We start from the raw sequence: 24,034 nt of genomic DNA on the forward strand, positions 1-24,034 counted from the left end.
GTTACAGGAGGTGAAACACATGTTTGGTGAATGTGAGTTTCCCGCACTTCCAGAATTTCCACTAGCTGTTTTTGCCCCCCCCCCCACACACACACACACTCGAATGCTGATTGTAAAAGAATATTCAGCAAAATTAAACTCATTGAAGCCAAAAACAGGAAGAGGCTAATTACTTCCATACCGAATATTTTAATGTTTATTTTAAGTTGTACGATCCTCTCTTTTTTAAAAAAAAAAAAAAAAAGATGTTTTGGGGGTTATTGTACGGTCCTGACCATCTCAGAGGTTGGGCAACGCTGAGGCGAGCACAAAGGGATACTGGCGCTCAGTGTGAACGGCAAAGGAACGTGCTCGCAACTGTGTACGTAACCAGTGAGCATCCTACGAGCATGGCGACTTGGTCGGATGATGTGCTTACGCTAATAGACATTTGTCGGGGACTCTTTCTGTTTTATGGGACTTGCTAGTGTACGAATCTCCAGTGGCAAGAAAACGTAAAGTTACTGCTAACCTGAAATGTTAAGTACACGCATAATTCAGGAATCGATCAAATCCCTGAATGAGAAAGTGAAAAAAATATAACTATAAATAAGTACTATAAGGAGACTTTATGTGCAAAAAATGTAATGTGGTTCAAAAATATAAAAGCTAAAAATAATTAAAAATTGGTTATAAAATTAAGGAAAATAATAAGTAGGCCCCTACGAACTTGTCTTGAGCAGAAACCGGGGAACGAAGTTACGTTCCCTGTCTTGAAATTTTGTGGCCCGTTCTGCTCAGTAAGTTACCAGAATCAGTAGGTGACATCCAGGTAAAAAAAAAAAAAAAAAACATTGAATACTAACGCTCTGGAGTTTCATGTCCAACATTAATTCGGACCCACTCCGTTTCTTTTACAGCTTTAATGCGCCAATACCGACGGGATTTCTTTTGCTTTTGTTTACTCAAATAGGCTATTGTTACGGAGTTATCCGTGGTAGTTAGAGGTGAAAGAAGGTGCTGGGATGAACAGGTCTCAATCTACGAAATTAAAGTTAATTTAAAATTTAACAAGGTTATATTTTCTTTTTAAGATCAAGAAATAACAAATATAACAGGTACTTAGTAGCCTAGCAACAAATCGAGAATGTACAATTACAGTGATTACAGGATTTGGGCTCCGAGAGCCAGACACACAATTCTTGAGCTATAAGCCCAACTTGACACGTGTACGAGATTCAACAAAGGGGCAGAAGACCCCAATCATGCCCAGGAGCTCTTGCTCCCAATTACACAGTAAAGCCTCCTCGAGGCACGCAGAAACAAATTTTTTGGGAAGAGCAACCCGCTCTCAAAGTTCCAGCCTATCAAAGGCCACACCAAACTCCACCTTCAAGCTGACCTCCGAGCACATGAAAACAGGGGTAAAAATACCCAACCTACTGAGGCCTACTCAATAAAGAAATAGGACAATTACATGGCCTCCAAAATACCAACTTGAGGGGAGGCGAAACTGCACTCCTAATATATTTTATTTAAAACCTATTTGGCACTAGGCCGCATATGCAAGGGCTAATCCCATACTAAAGAGGTGACACGATAGGAAAACTTATTACATTACGAAACGAAGAAAAATGGTTGAGAAAACGTAGTCACCTCAAACACAATATGAAAGGGAGCTCGAGAGGGTTAGGCACTCTCTATCCCAATTTGTAGTTTAAAGAGATTGAATTTATACCAAGAGTCTTTTACATTTTAGAGGAAAATTATATGCTAAAAGGTTTCGAACCCGGCCCGAGGGTTAAACTGCTGAGCTGGCAAGAAAATAAGTTATAAAACGGCCATTACCTGGTGGTTGAACTGGTGCCCGAAGAAAGAGGCGCTTCCCGCCCCCTGCTACATAATTTACACAATGATAGGTGTTACTGAAGTGGCCCAGAGACCCGAAAATCAGCAGTTTATATACCCTCGCGGAACATTCGAGACCTTTCATGAATGAGAACACCCGCCCGCAAGCCTTTTATTGGACGACCAAAAGATTACATGTCAGAATTGAAGAAGAAAACCCGGATTGGTGGAAAATTAATTACAGAAATTTATGATTGGCCAATTTCAAAACTGGTAGAAAGAAAGGGTTAACGTTGTCAACTTAAAAAAAGGCAGAAAGAAATTTAATAAAGAACAAACTTATAAATACTAAATTTCTTCAAAAAAAGGTTCCTACACTTCGCACTAGAGTGCACAGTTGTAGTTCATAAGAGGTGCCATCTAGAAGAGAATGTTCACACTTCTTGCTACAGGGAAAACAAACATACATCGAAAACGACACAGTTCAGAACACTTCAAAATTTACAAGTAGGGACATCTTCTGAGAAACTTGAGACTTAACACGGTAGTTAAAGTTCAGGCTTCCTCCAGTAGAGGAGTTTCAACTGGCGCAAAGTTTGAATTAGCGGCGCGGAGGTGTACCGCCCGGTACAGCTATAATCACAGATACGCCACTGGCTATCATCAAAGGAAGCAGAGTTTCTTGCTCAGAAGGCATCTTTTGATGGCAACAAGACGCAGACTGATCCCTGCTCGCACGCAAATGGCTCAAGCAGTGCTCGCGAGTCGCTCGGAAGTCCGTACCGCTGCCCTGCCTTCCTCTTTGGTACAGGGTTGGTACAGGCCGTACTGTAGCGAGCGCGGGAAAGGAATCAGCTGATCGTTAGGGTGGAAGTTTAGCACGTGAGTTAGTTGAGTTATATGCGAATTCTTCGCTGTTTTATCGACATTTTTATCGTTGTACGCATGTTTACTCACGAGGGAAAACATACATGTGTTTCACTCGGATTCGGTTGAAATTTGGTAGGAATATTCATGGGAGGATGTAGAATGTTAAGGTGAAAACTGCATGTCTCCAGCGCAAGTTTAAACGCCAAAATAGAACAAATAAATAGTCGTAAAATTAGAAGTGGCGCGGGAGTATTGGGGTTTGGCGGAGAGGTAGGGAGGAGCGAAGCAGCGGATGTGAGCCCAACCGGGCTGTGTCGAGCTGCGCCAGCAGCCAGGCAGCGTATAGTTAGCGCGTTCCCCTTAACTTCCCGATTAGATGTGCAAAACGTAAATATAAAAACAGCACATGAAACAAGTGTTGTTTTTTTTTTTTTTTTTTTTTTTTTTGCTAGTTGCTTTACTTCGCACCGACACAGATAGGTTTTATGGCGACGATGGGACAAGGAAGGGCTAGGAGTGGGAAGGAAGCGGCCGTGGCCTTAATTAAGGTACAGCCCCAGCATTTGCCTGGTGTGAAAATGAGATTCCACGGAAAACCATTTTCAGGACTGCCGACAGTGGGGTTCGAACCTACTATCTCCCGAATACCGGATACTGGCCGCACTTAAGCGACTGCAGCTATCGAGCTCGGTGAAACAAGTGTACAAAGGACGATGTTTGAACAACGATGCCAATAAGGTTTGACGAATTCACGCCCGAGTTCTTGTTATTCGTTGTAATTATAATGCAATAGTGATTGTTTACAAAAATGTGTACAAGGCACAGATACTATGTGCACCATGCACATCTTACAGCGCTGTCGCTTTCACAAGTATTAAAATTATTATAGGAAGGCTCTTCTTTGAAACAATAATTGACTGGATTAACAAATTGTGAAGGTTTCTTGTTAACATAGCCACATTTTTACCAACTGTACTGCCACATGCTACGAAAACCCGGAGAGGAGAACTGGCTGTGCGTCAAAGATTGCACTTTTAAAATGTTGTGCCTTAAATGTACCTTGATGTCTAACGAGTCTAACAAAATTAAATCGTACAAAATACGTATAAATTGCTTCCAAATGCGGAAACGCAAAACATCTAACGGCTGGATAAGTCCAGTGGCTCCTTTCGGAATTGTTTGAACATTAATGATTTTCTTACTCCCAATTTTAGCATTTATTATACTTTCTTCTTTCTGTCCGGTCCAGGAATCGAGAACTAAAACACTGTACTCTGGTACTAGCTCACAATAAACATCCCGTAACCATTTCTGTACAAGTTCTGTGGTCAGTTTTCCAGACTTTGAAGGTAACGTGTATGCATTTGGTGCGGTAAATAGTTTTTTTTTCTATATTAGGACCAAATTTGCCCATTTTTTTCTTTCAACACCACTAGCAACTTCGGCAGGAGTTGTCCATCTGCCGAAATTATTGGCTGTATTGTGTAGCTATGAGTTAGTGAATTCATAGATTGTGCTTCCGCTAATACGACTTTTTCTCCTCGTTCATTATGGGTCCTGCCAGAATGGAACTCTTCATAAAAACCAGACTGATCAGTATTAAACACGCACTCTGGGCCGTGACTTTCTATTAATTGCGACACTTCTTCAACAAACAGTGTCGCGTTACAATTAGTATCTTCTTGTTCAAATTGGCACTTTTTAGATACAAATTTGCAAATTTTTCTTGATCCAATTTTGAATTTATTTTTAAAACTCATTACCCAGGAATGAGACGCTCGAAACGTGTCGTAGTTAACTAGACGAGCGTACTTTAAGGCCCATTTTTTAATATTTATATCGTGAACAATTTTGTTTCGTTGTCTACTTTCTTTGAACTAGCTGCCTCTGTGGATCCGTGGTAGAGTGTCGGTCTCCGAATCCCAAGATAGCGGGTTCAAACCCGGCAGAGGTAGTCGGATTTTTGAAGGGCGGTAAAAAGTCCATTCGACACCCCATGTCGTACGATGTCGGCATGTAAAAGATCTCTGGTGATACATTTGGTATTTACCCGACAAAATTAATTAAATCTCAGAGCCATAGACGCCCAAAAGAGATCCGGTTTACTCTGTCTGCCATCTAGCGGACCTAGAGTAAAACGGAACGTCGAAATTGACGAGCAGGCAGCCAGATGACGTCAAATTGAAATGTCTGCACACGGTAGCTGAGGCCATACGATTATTATTATTATTATTATTATTATTTCTTTGAACTTTTGATAAGTCTTCTTCGTAACAAATTTATTTTTTTCTCCCATTGTGCCACCGCTTTCCAGTTGTTGCTCCCACCTGTAAAGCTCTTGCCGGAACTTTAATTTACAAAACCTGTGTTTCACTGATGCGAAGCTCCTCTGTTTCCCACCTTTGTTTCGCCAATATTCGACGACCTTCTTCTTATAAGTTATTGGGATTAGGCATCGTTCAGCCGTTGTTGTGGATGCAGGGTTAGGAGCAACATTTTTGGAGACGAGGTCAAATAACGGTGTTTCAATATTGTCTTCCTCGAAATCAAAGTCATCATCTGACATATCCAATGTGCCATCCAGTTCCACTGTCATATCGGTATCCAAAACCCTGTCGGCAATTAGACCTGTAAAACAGAGACAAGAATGCAATTCCTGTGAACGCTTGTTTTTCTCTTAAAAGTAAATATAGGCTATATAAATACATTGATCTACTTACGATATAATTCCAATCCCAAATTCCTTTCATCTTCAGAAAATGGGGTGTCTTTTTTGTCACACTTTGCAAAACAATTCTGATGGCACATTACTACATTCCACGGATTGAATGACTTCTGTAGTGGGCGTTTTTTGTATCTAGGTGTAAAAAATCAATTATTACCATACATGGTTAAAGTAAATATACAGTCACCATTCATAAAAATGACTATAAGAACGTCAGATTTTACCTGTCATCGTAAGAACGTTGTCTCATCGGACGACTAATCAATGTGCACCTTTTGATCTGCTTTGACGTTTCTAATCGGGAAGATACGAGGTATGTGCGAAGTGCGGTGTGGTAAAGAAGAGTGGCCGGGAGGGTGGGGGTGGGTGGTCATTCATTCTACTCGAGCGAGCAGCCCGACTATACGCTGCTCACGTCCGCTGCTTCGCTCCTCCCTCCCTCTCCGCCACACCCAGATACTCCCACGGCACTTCTAATTTTACGACTATTTATTTGTTCTATTTTGGCGTTTAAACTTGAGCTGGGGACATGCAGTTTTCACCTTAGCATTCTACTGCCTCCCACGAATATTCCTACTAAATTTCAACCGAATCCGAGTGAAACACATGTATGTGTTCCCTCGTCAGATATCTATATGAGATGAATCGCCATCGACTTCATTATTAAGTGAAAAGTCCTTAGTTAGTGAAGAAAACTTAGTGTGAGCTGCCGACAGTGGAGTTCGAACCCACTATCTTCCGGATGCAGTCTCACAGTTGCACGTCCCTAACCTCAGGACCAACTCACCCGGTCTAATTTATTTAATCCACCCTACTTGTTGCTTCAGATTCCAGAGTTTCTCTATAATTTTTCTTGTAATCTGGTTTCTGGCGTCCTCATAATGTGACCAAAAACAGAGATCCTCTTCATCCGTACAGTATCTGTGATGGGCTCCAGTTCTCTGTACACCACTTCATTTGGCACTATCCACCAATGTCCATCTTTTTGATATTTTTTATTTATGCATGTTCTTGCTATTCTTCTCTCTACCTTTAGGATTTTGTCGATTCTGTTTCTCTGAACGACTTTAAAAAGAGTTTCGCTTCCGTATGTCATCTCTGGTTGAATGACCGTCTTGTAATGTTTTAATTTTTTGATTAATAGACATTTTTATTGTTTGTAGACCATGTTCATTTTTGAGCTTTTATTATTTTATTAGTTCTCTTTTGCCATGCAGGTTTCTCGTGCAAGTTGTACGTTATGTAATTTAGTTAACTACTTTCAGGTGAGATGGTCAGTGATGTTCTGAGGGTGGTGCAGGAAGCCCGTTCAAAGACTTTAGGACCGTTCAGTCCGTCTTTCAACATTCAGAATGTCCTACTGGAAGGCATGCAGAAGGTAACTGATTAACAGCTCAATAGCAGTTAATTCTCACATGAAGGAAATGAAATAGTTAATGAATGCTGTTCTGTATCCTTGTTGTGCAGGTGCTGCCTGAAGATGCTCACCTGCGAGTTAGCGGCAAACTCCACATCTCACTTACCAGAGTTTATGATGGCAAGAATGTAATTGTTTCACAGTTTAACAGCAAGGAAGATCTGCAGCAAGTATGTTTAGATTTTAATGCCTACATTATTGTTTTAAAATGTCCAACTCATTGGCTGAATGGTCAGCATTGAGGTCTTCGGTTCGGAAGGTCCCGGGTTCGATTCCCGATCGGGTCGGGGCTTTCAATTGTGTCTGATTAATACTTCTGGCTCGGGGACTGGGTGTTTGTGTTTGTCCCAACACTTTCCTCTTCATGTTCAGACAACATACTACACTACTAATCACCGCAGAAACACGCAGAGGTGATTACATCCCTCCATATAGGGTTGCATCAGGAAGGACATCCAGCCATAAAACAGGGCCAAATGCACATGCGCGACACAGTTTGCACCCGCGACCCCACATGTGCGGGGAAAAAGCAGCAAAAGAAGAAGATTATTGCCACCTCAGAAGATGATTTACAGTGTTCAATGTATAAACTAAACCTAGTCTCAGAAAAGTATTCAATGGAAATATCCCCTGAGAAAACTAAGATAATGGCTATCTGTGGCAAGGAATCAGCAAGAAGCAAGCTCTGCTTAAATAACAACATTTTGTAAAGAGTAAAGGATTTAAGATACCTCGGCTACGAACTGTCTTTCTTTGAAGAACTGGACAGATCCAAGAAAATCTCCAAATTCAACAGATGTTTGGGAATCATCAGTAAAGTTTTTAGACCATCATTAGTACAAGAATCTACAAAACCTTGACAAGACCTGTACTTTGCTATGGAAGTGAAGCGTGGACCTTGATTAAATGCGATGAGAGAAGAATAACTACAGCTGGAATGAAATACATGCAGCAAACAGCAGGAATCACTAAGTGGGAACACAAAAGAAATAAAGAAGTGCTGAATGATCTTAAAAGCAGACCTGTATTGGAATACATCTATGAATTCCAGAGAAATTGGCTAGACACCTAAACAGAACAGACAAAAGCAGGATCCCCAAAGCAGTCATAAACTACTGCGCCGGTGGGAAGAGATCTCTGGGATGCCCCAGGAAGAGATCTTTCGTATAGATTGTAACAGTTCGTCTATAGGACTAATACATGAAAGGATGATGACGATGATGAAGTATGTTTATACCTGTCATTAGTAAACAAGTCTCAGCCCAGAGGCTGTTTGAACCTACAGATAGCACCACCACAGGTTACGTGGTATGAGGCATACAAGGCATGATGAATAGACTTTGGATTTATTTGCTGTATAAATCACCAGTATAAGCATGCAAGTATGCTGCAAAAAGTGGTGAAATATGCACTTAAGTATGTACTTATTTTCATGTTATTAAACACTTTTATCCCACTGTTGGCAGCCCTGAAGATGGTTTTCCATGGTTTTCCATTTTCACACCAGGCAAATGATGGTGCTATGCCTTAATTAAGGCCATGGTCATTACCTTCCCATTTCTAGGCTTTGCCTATCACATCGTCGCCATAAGACATCTCTGTGTTGGTGCAACGTAAAGTAAAAACAAGAAAACACTTTTATGAAATGCAAATGTAAGATTCCTTTACTAGACTCATGCGATTCACCCACACCAATACATAAAATCATGAATAAAGAAATGAATGAAAAACAAAAAATCGCACTCTACTTACAGCTGCGACTGTTCAGCTAGTACGAACAATTACATGTTATAATTCTGAAGATGCCCTTAATTAAAGGGCGAAACATGTCCCTATAATTTTATTCAAGATTTAATTTCTTAATTAAAATCTCTATTTATGTATTGAATAGGTGGAATAAATAAATTTTAATATTTATTTGACTTCATAGTACGAACAATCTGTGCATAGTTTGTGCGATGTATTATTCTATCAGTGGTCACTGCATAGGTCTCCTAGATAACACACAGTGTATCAATCAATATACATGATAAGGCTGTAAGAAAACACAAACGTGTAGAAACACACTTAAATTCACATTCCTCTTTCATTCACACTGCACACCACACTTTTCCAGTCCATAATTTGCTTTGCAGTAAGCTACACTACAACAGTCTTCTCAAAGTTTCCTGGTTTAAATCCGTGACGTTTGTCTGTTAAAACTAGCTTCATTGTGGAGAATGGTCTGACTCATTGGCTGAATGGTCAGCGTACTGGCCTTCAGTTCAGAGGGTCCTGGGTTTGATTCCTGGCCGGGTCAGAGATTTTAACCTTCATTGGTTAATTCCAGTGCGCCGGGGGTTGGGTGTTTGTGGTGTCCCCAACATCCCTGCAACTCGCACACAACACATAACACTATCCTCCACCACAATAACATGCATTTACCTACACATGGCAGATGTCTCCCACCTTCATCGGAGGGTCTGCCTTACAAGGGCTGCACCCGGCTAGAAATAGCCACACAAAATTATTATTTTTATTATTGTGGAGAATGATCTCTCTACATTTACGGATATGGGAGGACAGTATTTGAGGAGTGAATGTAGGTGTTAAACATTCTGCTAGATCCACATTATCAGTACCAGCCAAATATTGTGTTTACCGGGCGAGTTGGCCGTGCCCGTAGAGGCACGTGGCTGTAGCTTGCATCCAGGAGATAGTAGGTTCGAATCCCACTATCGGCAGCCCTGAAGATGGTTTTCTGTGGTTTCCCATTTTCACACCAGGCAAATGCTGGGGCTGTACCTTAATTAAGGCCACCGCCGCTTCCTTCCAACTCCTAGGCCTTTCCTATCCCATCGTCGCCATAAGACCTATCTGTGTTGGTGCGACGTAAAGCCCCTAGCAAAAAAAAAAAAATTGTGTTTTGGACTAATTTAATTTAGAATTAACACTCACTCTCTCTCTCTCTCTCTCTCTCTCTCTTTTTTCTTACTTCTGAATGACAATAGTTAGTGGCTATTTACTAAGTATCAGTGGGTCACCGGAGGAGAGGGGGGGGGGGCATTGTAAAGACAACAAAAAGTACCTGAGTTTGTGGGATATAGCGGGGGAGACGGGATATACATCAAAACTGAAAGAAAAAACAAGGCTGCAATATTATAAGTTTTTTGATGCTCTTTGAGCAAAGTTTGACAAAGAGGTAAAGGTTGTCAATTTATCAACGTAAGTGTGGTACCGTAATAATAGTTTTGTGATTTTGATTCAGTACTGTACAATAAAACTTTCACCAAAGGAACAATATTAGACATGTATTACTATTAAATAGAAATATGCCTTAATTATACAATTAAAAACCAACCATTTAGTATTTGACTACGCACTAAGAAATTAACAGGCATGAGCTCGGCAAAAAATATATCCCTGCTGCCCTTACAGCACATCTAATGTCTCCACTACTTGCTGTGGCGTTATACAAATCGATTAGCCGTGGCAGACAACATTTTGTGCGTATTTCCGCTAATACTTTGTTACTAATTAAAGAAAATAAAGAAATAATTAGCTAATACAACAACAGGGCTTGTACAAATTGCTTGTTTTAATAATTCCTAGTTTCAGCCAGCTAAAATGGAATAAAAATGGAATTCCTCCCCCCCACCCGACCCCCAATTGCCGCTACTGCGGCTAGCTGATATTTAACTGGAACGGTTGGCCCCTCCTTAATCTTGATTGACAGACCTCGCCTTTCACTTTCATTTTGCACGCACCAGACATTTAACATAGCAGCTCCGATGCAGATAGGTTCGAACACATGACGCACTACTCCATTGCACTCAATGTCTACAACAACTGCTCCAGCATCACCACTCCCAACACACACTGCTACACACTCCAACTTAATGAGTCTGCTTTTATATAGCTGGTGATGAGGTTCCAGTATCTTCGGGGTGCGGCCAGAGTAGTAACATTCTAGTTTTGCCATCCAGAAAGTCCACGGAAAACACAATACAACTAGACGCTATCGCATGCCCTCAGCCCAGCCTGACTTACTCATGCCTTTCAGAAAATACCAGAGCAGGCTTCCAGAGAGCTGGCAGTTGCATGAGGTCTAAATATTTCCTATGTGATATATTTCCAGGCACTGCTGGCCAGTTGCTTCATTCCCATCTTCTCCGGACTCCTGCCTCCTCGCTTCCATGGTATTCGTTACATGGATGGCGGGTTCAGTGATAACCTACCCACTCTTGATGAAAACACCATCACCGTAAGCCCTTTCTGTGGCGAGAGTGATATTTGTCCTAGAGATGTCTCTTCTCAACTCTTTCATGTAAGTATTATGGAGTAATTTGTTGGTAATATTTCAGACTAGCTTTTATTATTCACAGTAAAGACACTGACCACATTTATGCATATAATCTTTCATTTTACCAGTTGTGCCAAGCAAATACTGTCAAACTTCCATATAGCAATATTTCTGGGCCCAAACAGACCATATTGTATAATTATAATATCAGTCTATTTTTGAAGCCAGTCACTGCTAGCTTTAAAGTTTGTATTACTGAATAGTTAAGAAAATTAAGGGCTATCATACATCTAAACAAATTAATTTATTCCTTTAAAGCAATAATATGACTTTTCCACCATTCAGTACTTAACAGTTCAAACACAGATTAAAAACAAGTCATATTTCAGTTGTTTGTGACCTTCCTCAAAGTTGTGTTGACATCTTGAATATATGTTTAATATCTAGAAAGATTTTTGGTAAAAAATTATTTTTATCACTCTTAATATTAGTCAATTAAAATATCTGGCTGAATTATACACACAAATCCTATTTTTACCAGTTATAAAATTGGATTGTCAAAGACTTAACCTTTAAAATCCATAACAGTTTTTGGTACCGTTTGTTTGCTTTCTTTACCTAGTGATGATAGACTAGAATATATTGTACAAAGTTTTCGTTATTGTATAAATTGTCTTAAAACGAATTCGTCAACCTTTGTAGAAATTCAGGGAGCTGTTAATTGTTAATGGATTGTTGACCTCAATCGTGAGGAAGGTTAGTAGCGTGTGTGAAATGGTTCCACTTTAAATCAACGTATTTAAAAGAATCTGATATCTAATCAATAATCACCATTAAAACTGCCACATGTTAAAGTGGATTATCCAATTAAACTTGATGTGATTCTATTTTAGTAATGTAGTATGTCAATACAGAACAGAGAAGTTGTAATGAAACAATTGATGTGGTAATCCATAAGAACGTCTAAAAAGAAACAAGCAAATTAGCGTGAATGAAAAGAGAAATAATACCATGAAAAAAAGCTAAGATGATGTAGGGTGTGTACTCACTCCTTGTTGACTTGATACTACCATGGAAAGGCAATTGAGCCACGCGTATGGTCCACTGAAGGTTGACATACTGTTAAACAAGTATAATGCTAGTTATAAGCTATAAACTTCATTTTTGTTCCGTATTGAAGTGCAATTATAAGAATTAAATTCGTTCAATACAATATATCAAGTACCTGGCCTATAAAGATTTGTCTTTAACATGGATTGTGGAAAATGCATATTATTTTTCAACTACTGCCCGTTTCATTGCATCATTCAAATGTTTAAATACTGTTAATTTTGTTTCCAAACTTATTGACTTTCATTGCACCGAGGCCATACACATCCATGCATTAGAAAATAAATGGGAAGATGAGATAATTTTAAAGGTTGTATTCTTCATACTATCAATCCAAAGGTCTACCATCCACAGAGACCAACTTACCACTTTCTGAGAACCATTTAAAGTCAAAACAGATACAATTACAATAGGATACTTCTAAAATTGCTTCACCACTGTAATGAATAACAATTAATGTTATTAAGATAGGAAATTTGGTGGGACCATACTAATTATTGTTTAATGCAGTTGTATCATTATATTGGTATTTTTCATACTGACTGTTTACATCAAGTGGTAAAAGCTTGGTTGAAGTGTTAAAATAAGCGATTTATGTACCTGTACAATAAATTATTCCTCTTTTTTTTTCTCTCTCTCTCTCTAGTTGAATTATGCAAATACCAGTATTGAATTATCCAGACAGAACATATACAGGTTTACAAGGATATTGTTCCCACCAAACCCAGAGGTATGTGTGCTCATTTGATTTCATTTTTACTCCTTTTAAATATTTCTAATACAAGGCATGTTTTTTAAATAAGTACCATTTTGATATTGAAAAAAAAAAGTAATGCAATTTTTAAAACAATTTTTGATATGTAAGCCTGTACCTTAAACTACTTCTCAACATAAGTTCAAGCATATTAAGGCACTTGTCATATTGTGAAACCAGCTTCTGAATTCCATCCTCGTAGAAATCTGCCGCCTGATATGCCAGCCACTCGTCGTCATCATTGTTGTGGCGCCGACCTCCTAAACACCTTTTCAAGTGCAGGAACAAGTGGTAGGCACCAAGTCTTTAGTAATGACGGACACTCGCCCACTATGCTTCTCGTGCTGACATTTACAGCTTTCTTTAAATGGTCTAACCCATTTTCTTACCATTCCTTTGCTCATAGTGTGTTCTCCAGACACTTCACTAAGGTGGTGATGAATTTAAACAGCTTTCAGGTCTTTTGCATGTAGAAAATGAATCACAGCGCATACTTCACATTCGGTGTGACTATTAATTGTCCGAGACATTTTCAATACTGTACGCACAAACAAACGTAAATATGGGAAAATGCTTCTGTAATGGCGTTTGTGGCCAGCCTATAGATGTACTTACTGAGCACGCATGCTTTGAACGACGACCGAAGTTCTGCTGCGTCTGTAATTAAAATCGGTACTTAAATAAAAAACATTTTTTTAATATTGAAGGAATTATTATTATTGTTATTGTTATTATTATTGTTATTGTTGTTATTGTTATTATCGTTGTTGTTGTTGTTGTTGTTGTTGTTGTTGTTGTTACGGGGCTACCCGTGGACCAGCAGAGGTGAAGGAAGGTGCCGGGATGAATGGGTCTAACTACAAGGTCAAAGTTATTTTAAAATTTTAACAAAAGTTATATTTTTGAAAAACAACAAAACTTTAACAACTTTTCACTTAGTGATATAACAATGACATAGCAATTTAGAAACAAGACTTAGAAAGATCCAAGATTCCAGAACTTTAACATTCTTGGGCTACAAGCCCCTAGTATTACAATTTTGAGTTCCCAGCTCAAATTTTACAGACGAGCTCAAATTGTTCAAAGGGCAGAAAGCCCCTAATACCTGGAGCACTTGCTCCCAACTTCAAATATCAAGCCTTCCAGAGGCACTTTTACAACACTTGAAAAGAGCTGACAAGCTCTCAGTTTTTCAAGCCTATTCAAGGCAATATCAGAAAACTTACAACTACTTGCCACCAAGGCACAACTTACAAAAAATGAAACAGGGATATCTTGTACCCAACCTACTGGGCCACCATGGAACACGAATAATGGTTAAGTAAGTGGCCCCACGCACAAATAGAATGGAGTCGAGTACTTGCACTCCTAGAACAGATTTCTTAAAACCTAAGGGGCACTAGGCCGATGACACAGGGGCAATTCCCAAACTACTGAGGTGACTCATATAAGAAAAAAATTAAGACTTTACGGAAGGAAGAAAACCAGTTACAAAATGCAGTCACCTCAAATCAATAATTATTATTATTATTATTGTTGTTGTTGGTGGTGGTGTTGTTATTTGTGTTGTCTTACCAACCCTGACAGGTCTTGATGATGATGGGATAGGATGGTGCTAGGATTAGGAAGGAAGTTACCATGGCCTTAATTAAGGTACAGCCTCGTGTGAAGATGGGAAACCACAGAAAAACATCTTCAGGGCTGCCGACAGTGGGGTTCGAACCCACCATCACTTGAATGCAAGCTAACGGTTACGTGACCCAAATTGCGTAGCCATCTCGCTTAGTTTCAGAAGAGTTACTGTAGAATTATTAGGCAGTCTGGAGAGAACGTACGAGTCTTAATGAGAGGAATACATTCAGGTATTCTGAATGAAATCCCGCTGCTCGAGAGTACATTTTATTATGAACTGACTGAGAACTCAGTACTGTAAAGAAAAAGGAAATTCTATTACGAGAGTGGTCATAATGATGATGATGAATATATATTATTTTTTAATTGTTTGAACTGTAATGTCAGTGAAGTGATGTTAAGCTCTACATACGAAAGATCTCTGACAACATATTTGGTATTTACCCCCCAAAAATTAATTAAAACTTGGCCATAGTTTGCCCAGCAGGGACCCATTTCTCTGCCATTTGGTGGGGTAAAACAGAATGATAAAACTGACTCGTAGGCAGCCTAAATGTTATCAAATCAAAGTGCTTGCACATGGTAGCTGAGAACATACAATTATTATTATTTATTACTATTTGCGTAATCTTTTCTGTGGATCAGTGGTAGTGTTTCCTCCAGATCCCAAAATCACGGGCTTAAACCCGGGAGAGGCAGTCGGGTATTTGAAGGGTGGAAAAAAAAACTATTCGATGCTCTATCTTGTACGATGGCAGCATTTCTCTGGTGACACATTTGTGGTTTTCTTTCTTTCTTAATCCGTGTATCATCCAGGGTTGGTTTTTCCATTGGACTCAGCGAGGGATCCCACCTCCACTGCCTCAAGGGCAGTGTCATGGAGCATTAGACTTTAGGTCGGGGATACAACTGAGGAGGAGGACCATACTCCTCCCAGGCGGCCTTACCGGCTGTGGTCAAGAGGGGCCTTGTGGGGGAATAGGAAGATTGGAAGGGATAGACAAGGAAGAGGGAAGAAAGCAGCCATGGCTTTAAGTTAGGTACCATCCCGACATTTGCCTGGTGGAGAAGTCGGAAACCACGGAAAACTACTTCAAGGATGATTGAGGTGAGAATCGAACCCCTCTCTGCTCCTCCCGAGGCTGAGTGGACCCCGTTCCAGTCCTCGTACCTCTTTTCATTTTTCGTGGCGGACCTCCGGGGATGGCCACTAAACCACATTTGGCGTTTATCCGACATAATTAATTAAAACTCAGCAATAGATTGCCCCATGTAAGATAAAACAAACCTTTGAAATTTAAATGATGTAAAATTGAAATGTGTGCATACAGTAGCTGAGGCTATACAATTATTGTTATTTATTATTATTTGCTTATGTAAATTAAACAGATTTCTGCTTATGTTTAAACTTTCCAAACATACCACACTGAAATTATTTGAGCAAGAAATGAATTTTATAACTCCCTTTCTCTGAAAAGTGTTTCCCATTTTTATGTAGAAATTTGCTGTTTATTTCTAAGCAAATTATTACTAAAAAAATTCTATATGAAGAAAATTTGTTAACATAATTTCCTGTAGTACAGTACCGTACTTTATTCTTTTCTTGCTGTTTTATTAAATTTGAGTTTCTTCTGTATTGTATTCAGGGGTATTGATAGAAGACTGAAGGTAGATTTTTGTTTCTAACTGAAAGTTTTCCTTTTTAATTGTTGCAGATTCTTGCAAACATGTGCAAACAAGGTTTTGATGATGCACTAAGATTTCTGCATAGAAATAACCTTATTAACTGCACTCGTTGCTTGGCAGTTCAATCAACATTTATTGTATCAGAGTCTCTTGAAGAGAGTCTTGATTATGACCCCCAGTGTTTGGAATGCAAACTACATAGACAAGTGAGTATAATATCTGTCAAAATGATAATAGTATGAAACTTAGGCAGAGATACAGGGATGGAGGTGGGGTGGGGGTGGGGGATTGCAGTGCCACCTTAAGGTCGGTGTGATTAACAAACTGTTCCTCTCTATCATCAGGTAAGAAGAAGTCATGAAATTGAACATACATATGATCATTAATGTTGTTTATATTAATATTATATTAATACTCATTATGCATACTTATGTGCAAGGAAGAATAGAAGCAAGCTTTGAGAAATTTCTCAGGGACTGTACTTTTCACATACAGGGCAATTCGAAATGACTCTATTTCATAAATTTATTCTGTGAAATCTAATAAACATATCATAATGTGAGACATGCTAAGTACGGTAAACTCTCGTAGTTTCTTTCAGTCATATCACAAGTGTTCTATGTGAGCACCTCGCATAACATGACATACATCAAGCCAATAGTCTATCTCCTGCCAAACCTTATGTAGTAGGTCGTGGTCAATCTTTGTGATGGCTGCTGTGATGCAGGCACGAAGGTCGTCCAATGTTAGTGGAAGTTCCTTACGTTGTGTCTATTCGCAATCCCTGAAAGGTGAAAAGTCGCTTCACCACTGAATGTGTTTTAAGGCCTGCACCAGTTGCAAGTGGTAGGGTTTCATTCGTAAACATTTCCGCAGAATGCGCCAAACAGTTGCTTGGGGAAGTTCAAGTTGCCTTGCTGCCTAGTAGGTGTACTTCTGCGTACTCCGCACGAAACTGGCGCAAACACGTTCGACTGTTTCTTCCCCGGTCAAAGGATGGCCAGTCGACTTTCGCTTACAGATGCAGCCCGTGTCTCTGAATTTTGCATACCACACACAAATGGCTTTTCCAGTAGGTGGGTCTCTCCCATACCTGGTACGGAAATGCTGTTGAACACCAATCACAGAATTGTTTGCATGGTAATCAAGCACACAGAACGACTTCTGCTCTCCAGCCGCAGCCATTTTCTTTACTCGCTTCCTGCGCGCTCGTAACAGCTGAAAACGAAACCACGTGGGATGAAATCTAAACTGAACTAAACTTTGAGAGTTTGCCTTTCTTTGTACATATCTCACAGTATGATATGTTCATTAGATTTCATAGAATAAATTTATGAAATCGGATCGATCATTTTGAATTACCCTGTATATTGCACATGAGCATGCCAGTGCACTGTGATGGTAGTATTATACAATGTAACAAAAAACAAATCAAAAACAGTGTTAATCTTAGCTTTAGTGACCATGCAAGGAGTAATAATACAAAAAGAATATATATATGACCTTAGTGATTTTAAAATGGTCCTTTGAGAAATGTTCTTTCATATCGTCCTCAAAGTGAATATTCTGGTGTACATGTATTTGTTATTTTTATGCGTACGGATGCATAGGTTATGCTCAAGATAAAAATACATCTTTCATAAATTAGCCTGTTTTAATTATCTGTTTTGTTATCTGTTATTTGTTTTAATTTGGGTACATTAATAACAGTCATTATCTGTGATTACAGGAGGCACTTGTAGCTAATCTCCCAGACACTGTACTTACCATATTTCAAGATGCCATTGATTCAGCTAACAAAGGTTTGGTCAACTGGATTTTCAAGCACAGAGGCATGAAACTGTTGTCTGTACTAAGCTTGCCATATACCTTACCGGCAGACATTGTATATGCTACATTCACAAAGTAAGTACATCGTCCATTTTTCTAACTTTACTTGTGTCCTAACAATAATTGTACTCTATCTACTTCTGAACTAACTGTCTTTAAGAAGGGAACATACACTTTCCATTGCTGAAAATTAGACCATTTTCTACATTTTGTTCCCCCTTCACAGTGAAATTCATGTGCTTTCAATTTGAAACTTCCTCTTCGATCTACAAAAAAAAAAAAAAAAGTATTATTTTCATCTTTGATTGCTATATTTTCAAAATTCTCATTGTAAAATTTGTACTAAACCATAGTTTTCATAATTACTTCCACGTGTTTTAACATTATGAAATGATTTCATTTTTTATTCTGAAGTTGGTACCGTAGTTGGATTAACAACCTGAACCTCGATGCACTGTAAGAAGAAGAAAAAGCAATTTTTGTAGAACTTTGAAATTATGACAAATTTTTTATCAGCAAATATTTTGTAACAAACTTTCTGTTAAAGATGGCCGGGCTGAGTGGCTCAGACGGTTGAAGTGCTGGCCTTCTGACCCCAACTTGGCAGGTTCGATTCTGGCTCAGTCTGGTGGTATTTGAACGTGCTCAAATACGTCAGCTCCGTGTCGGTAGAACTCCTGCGGGACTAAATTCTGGCACCTCGGCGTCTCCGAAAACCATAAATGTAGTTAGTGAGACATAAAGCAAATATAATTAAAATTATTATTCTGTTAAAGATGGGCTAAATATTGAGGTTCCGTTTATAGATAGGTCTAGGAAGAACAGTCATGCAATTATCTTAAAACGAGAACGTTCCTTCATTCATACAGACATACATACATCATTATAGACCCTTATGCCTTTCAGCGTTCAGTCTGCAAGCCTCTGTGAATTTACTAAACTTCGCCACAATCCTCTATTTGTAACTAGTGCTGTGGCCTCATTTAGTTCTATACCTCTTATCTTTAAATTGTTAGAAACTGAATTCTACCAACGTCATCTCGGTCTCAGTCTACTTCTTTCACCCTCCATAACAGAGTCCATTATTCTCCTAGGTAGCCTATCCTCCTCCATTCGCCTCACTCATTCATGAAACTCTCTTCCCAGTTGGTGGCTATCCGTGACGGGGTGAGAAGAGTGTTATTTATACATTCGTGCAGGATCATAGTTTAGTCATGAAATCATCCATTCATTAATTCCTGCAGTCATTCAATTCAGTCATAATGTATGTTGTAACTGTAAAATAACTTTAAGGCTTGTGACTCAAAAGTAAGCACTAAATAAGCTTAGGAAGGGAAAGATACATGTTGTCCTAGACTGTATACCACCGTTAACATCTAGGACAAAATAATATTCAGTGTAGTAATTGTCAATCAATCAATCAATCAATCAATCAATCAATCAATCAATCAATCAATCAATCAATCAATCAATCAATCAATCAATCCAATCAATCAATCGATACCAATCTGCATTTAGGGCAGTCACTCAGGTGGCAGATTCCCCATCTGTTGACTTCGCAGCCCTTTCCTAAATGACTTCAAAGAAATTAGAAATTTATTAAGCATCTCCCTTGGTAAGTTATTCCTATCCCTAACTCCCTAACAAATATTTGCCCCAATTTGTCCTCTTGAATTCCAACTTTATCTTCATAATGTGATTTTTCCTACTATTAAAAACACCACTCAAACTTATTTGGCTACTAATGTCATTGCATGTCATCTCTCCACTGACAGCTTGGAACGTACCAATCGGTTGAGCAGCTCGTCTCTTTTCTCCCAGATCTTCCCAGCCCAAAGTTTGCAAAATTTTTGTAACGCTACTCTTTTGTCTGAAATCGCCCAGAACAAAATGAGCTGCTTTTCTTTGGATTTTTTCCAGTTCTTGAATCAAGTAATCCTGGTGAGGGTCCCATACACTGGAACCATACTCTAGTTGGGGTCTTACCAGAGACTTGTATGCCCTCTCCTTCACATTCTTACTACAACCCCTAAACACCCTCATAACCTCATCCCATTTATGTGATTACCCCAATGAAGATCTTTTCTTCACCTAGGTACTTACAATGATCCCCAAAAGGAACTTTCACCCCATCAACACAGTAATTAAAACTGAGAGGACTTTTCCTGTTTGTGAAACTCATGACCTGACTTAAATTGTAAAAAGGAGAATGTAATGCATTTATAAAATTTAATGAAATGCAATAAATGAGTCTGACTTGTTGGCTGAATGGTCAGCGTACTAGCCTTGGGTTCAGAGGGTTCCGGGTTCAATTTCCTGCCGTGTTGGGGATTTTAATCGCTTCTGATTAATCCTTCTGGCTCGGGGACTGGGTGTCTGTGTATGTCCCAACACTCTCCTCTTCATAATCAGACAACTTACCACACTACCAACCACCACAGAAACACGCAATAGTGATTACATCACTCCATATGGGGTAGGCGTCAGGAAGGGCATCCGGTCGTAAAACAGGGCCAAATCCACATTGTGGGACAGAGTTTGCACAGGTGTGGGGAAAAAGCGGTTGGAAAAGAAGAAGAATGCTCTGTCCCCAGTTTCAGGAGATCCGGAACCAGGGGATGGGGGTGTTCTATTCTGTAGTAGTTACGATGTAAATGGTTGTAAAATAAATACCATTTTCAGAAAGCAAGTGATGAATTTAAGTGTGACAGATAGAGTTGGTTTAAGTGTGCACCAAGTCTTATCACAGGGGGGTGCATTTTAATTCATAACTTTGTCATTTCTTTAGATATCTGAACTTTTTTCTCACAAATGTGTAGGTGAAAGTCCATATCAGTTTAATATGGTAAAAATGAAAAATAGGTACAGTATTTCTTTTCAGCATGGAAGATGTATAACCCCTATTTAAATTATGTAATATTGGTAAAGAATTGTAAATCTTCTTTCACCATTAGCATTGTTGGCCACACTGTGCAGACCCGTTCCCACCAAATGCGTGTAGTGGGCAACACCAGACTGCGTGCTATAGGTGGTTGTGGCTGCGTTGATGATACGCAATCTAACCAATTAACACCCTACAGGTAAGGGTCGAGAAATGTTATGGGAGTCCTCTGTTCTGTGCGTGACCGAGTCTTCTGTTGCCGTTTGTGAAGTAATCTTCTGAAAACTTTTTCTTGCAACTTTCGTATAATTGTTAGCTTACTCTTGTTAGCTTCATCTCGTTGGTGGGGAATGTGAACTTTGTGCACGTTTACTGTCATGACATGAAACTGATTTCTCTTTCTATGTTTCTAAATCTGTGGACTCGTGAAGTATTAACGCCACCTGTCCATTGTTGGGAATGTTGTGTTCTTTGTGGATGTTTCCTATAATTTTGTCTTGTGCTGAAATGTTTCTGTATTCCAGTATTGGAAGTGGTTTTTTCTTAAATAATAAAACTAGATCTTGAGCAAAATTTTAGTGTAGCAACTTTTTTAATTATAGCAGTTGAGGCTTTCATGACCAGCGTTATAAATCATGTCTGTACTATGGTCGTTCAAGGAGAAGTTGCAAGGGACGAGGGGTAAGCGTGGGTGCAGCACATGTACATATCTTAAGTCTCAAGGCCTGACAATAAACATCTGTTCCGTCCGTGGTGACTCTTGTGAATTGAGGTGCTGTTAAGTTTCAAAGTGGTAGTATAGTTGTGGCTTAGCCACACATTTACTGTACGTACTGCAAAATGAACAGTTTGATAATGAATATCCATTGATTGAGAGAGCTCGCATTGTCTGTCACGACTGATGTTACCCGTGCCGTACCTACAAGATGCCACAAGTTCTCGTCAGACGTCCGGCCTTGTAGGGCATGGTCCAGGAACATCTGATGGTCCCGAAGTTTTACCAAAGACTGCGTTCAGCATTTTCAAGGGTTCCAACTGACTTCGATGGCTGCCAAGTTCAGAGTGGAATGCAGTGGTGTTCAAATTCCACTTCATTATATAGTGCCAGGCTACAGTGCGCCGCTTGCCTATTGGTCTGCTATGCTGGAGGGGCGGTCACCGATTGGCTATTCTTTGGCCAGTGATCGAAGCATTAAGGAGCCCGATGTTGGTCAACGTGCCTTGGCGGAGACTGGCAACTGATCACCTGTTTGTTTTTCTGGTCTGCCGCGGCCGTCGTGTCCTCAGGACTGGAAACCAGGCTTTGTTGACCCATTCAGATTACTCCTTACAGTTGAAGGTGTTGATGTGGTTCAGGAGGAATCTGAATGGGTCAACAAAGCCTGATTTCCAGTCCTGAAAGCATTAAATCCTGGAGAACACGATGGCTGCGGCAGACCAGAAAAAAGAATGGCTGATGAGTTGCCTGTCTCCGCCAAGGCAAGTGGAACAATGTCAGGCTCCTTAATGCTTCATTCATTGGCCGAAGAACAGCCAATCATCGACAGCCCCTCGAGCATGGCAGACCCAGCCTGCACTATATAATGAGGTGGAATTGCAACACTACTCCATTTTACTGCAAGTTTCATAACCATCGAAATCAGTCGGAACCCTTCATAATGCCGAACGCAGTGTCTGGTGAAACGTTGGGACCATCACATGCTCCTGGACCACGGCCTACAAGCCCGGAAAATGTAGACATGATTTAGCAACTTTGAAATAGTAAACTAGTGTACACAATTCTTTCCAGAATATAATTAATTGGAAATGAAGAAACAAGTATCAAAAGCAAGCCATATACTGTGCAGAGAGATAAGAACATATAATAGGATAAAAATGACAGTTCATTGTGGGAGGAGGTAGCAACAGAAAGAGGAGACAAGGACAGACATGAAAACACAAAAGGACAAGAAAAATCTCCCCATCTTTATACTTGGCAGTGTCTTCAAATACCACAACCACATCCGGAGTGCTATCAAATTTTGATGCTCTACCGCACCAAACCATGCATTTCTTTGCATGGGTTCCCTCTCGATATACCGTGTGATCAGTTTGGCGTCCCATACACCGTACTTAGCATCGTCAATGTGTTGTTTGTATCACCCTGTATACCTACCAAGTCCTCTAGTACGTCTCTTATTACTGTAGATAATTTCTTTTCTCGTGATATAGGTAGCGTAACAAGTACCTTTCCCCTCTGTTTTGTTAAGTGCTTTATTTTTATGTTTCTAGGTTGCTACAGGTTTAAAGTTTGTCTTTATGAGTGGATGCAAAAATTATTTATGGACATCTAAGAGGATGGGACACATAGCCACGTGTGCACAATCATTTGAATGAATTCTAAATATTACCAAAAAAGATTCATCGTATACCGGGTGGTCACAGACAACGTGGAGCGGGTGGATGATCGTTAGAATGTTGGTCATGCAGATAAATAATTTGAAAAAAAAATTCAATATCTTGCACCGTTGTCATTTTATCAGCTGCTGACGTCAGCCAAGCAGATCACTTCGCGGGTGACTACAAATAGGCTTTGCGAGGGAAATGTTGCTAAATCTTAATGTGGCTTAAGTCTGGCTTGAAAGCATCATCATCATCATCATCATCATCATCATCATCATCATCATCATCATCATTTCCCATTATCCAGCTGTAGCCGGGTAGGGGCAAATATGGTTGCTCTGCACTTTCTTCAGTCCTTCCACCACTCCTCCTTCCAGTCCAGGTTTCTTTCTCTAATACTGCATGCGATTGTGTCCTTCCATCTCACTCGTGGTCGTCTGTGGCCTCTCCTTCCTTGCATTTGCATTTCCATCACGTGTTTTTGCATTCTTTCATCACTCATTCACTTTATGTCCCCAAACCATCTTAGTCGGTTCTTCTATATTCTACCATTAATTTTTTCCACTCCAATTTTTTCCCGGATATTCTTACTTTGTCTCTTCTGCTCTTCTGTATCACACTCCTCAAGAACATCATTT

The 24,034-nt window shown here is 39.6% G+C and overlaps 1 protein-coding gene across 2 annotated transcripts in view; it reads left to right on the forward strand.

Moving 5' to 3' along the window:
• LOC136866560 (1-acylglycerol-3-phosphate O-acyltransferase Pnpla3) overlaps positions 1-24,034 on the forward strand; it is a 125,597-nt gene that overhangs the window by 70,877 nt on the left and 30,686 nt on the right. The window contains exons 2-8 of one of the 2 annotated variants that reach the window (XM_067143641.2): positions 6,688-6,800; positions 6,890-7,009; positions 10,957-11,145; positions 12,878-12,961; positions 16,333-16,509; positions 18,033-18,208; positions 21,088-21,213. In XM_067143641.2, coding sequence (XP_066999742.2) covers positions 6,688-6,800; positions 6,890-7,009; positions 10,957-11,145; positions 12,878-12,961; positions 16,333-16,509; positions 18,033-18,208; positions 21,088-21,213 — 985 coding nt within the window. The remainder of the gene's footprint in view (positions 1-6,687; positions 6,801-6,889; positions 7,010-10,956; positions 11,146-12,877; positions 12,962-16,332; positions 16,510-18,032; positions 18,209-21,087; positions 21,214-24,034) is intronic. The other variant, XM_067143643.2, reaches the window with a different exon arrangement.

This window comes from Anabrus simplex, chromosome 3 (genome assembly GCF_040414725.1).
Source record: "Anabrus simplex isolate iqAnaSimp1 chromosome 3, ASM4041472v1, whole genome shotgun sequence".
Classification (NCBI taxonomy): Eukaryota; Metazoa; Arthropoda; class Insecta; order Orthoptera; family Tettigoniidae; genus Anabrus; species Anabrus simplex.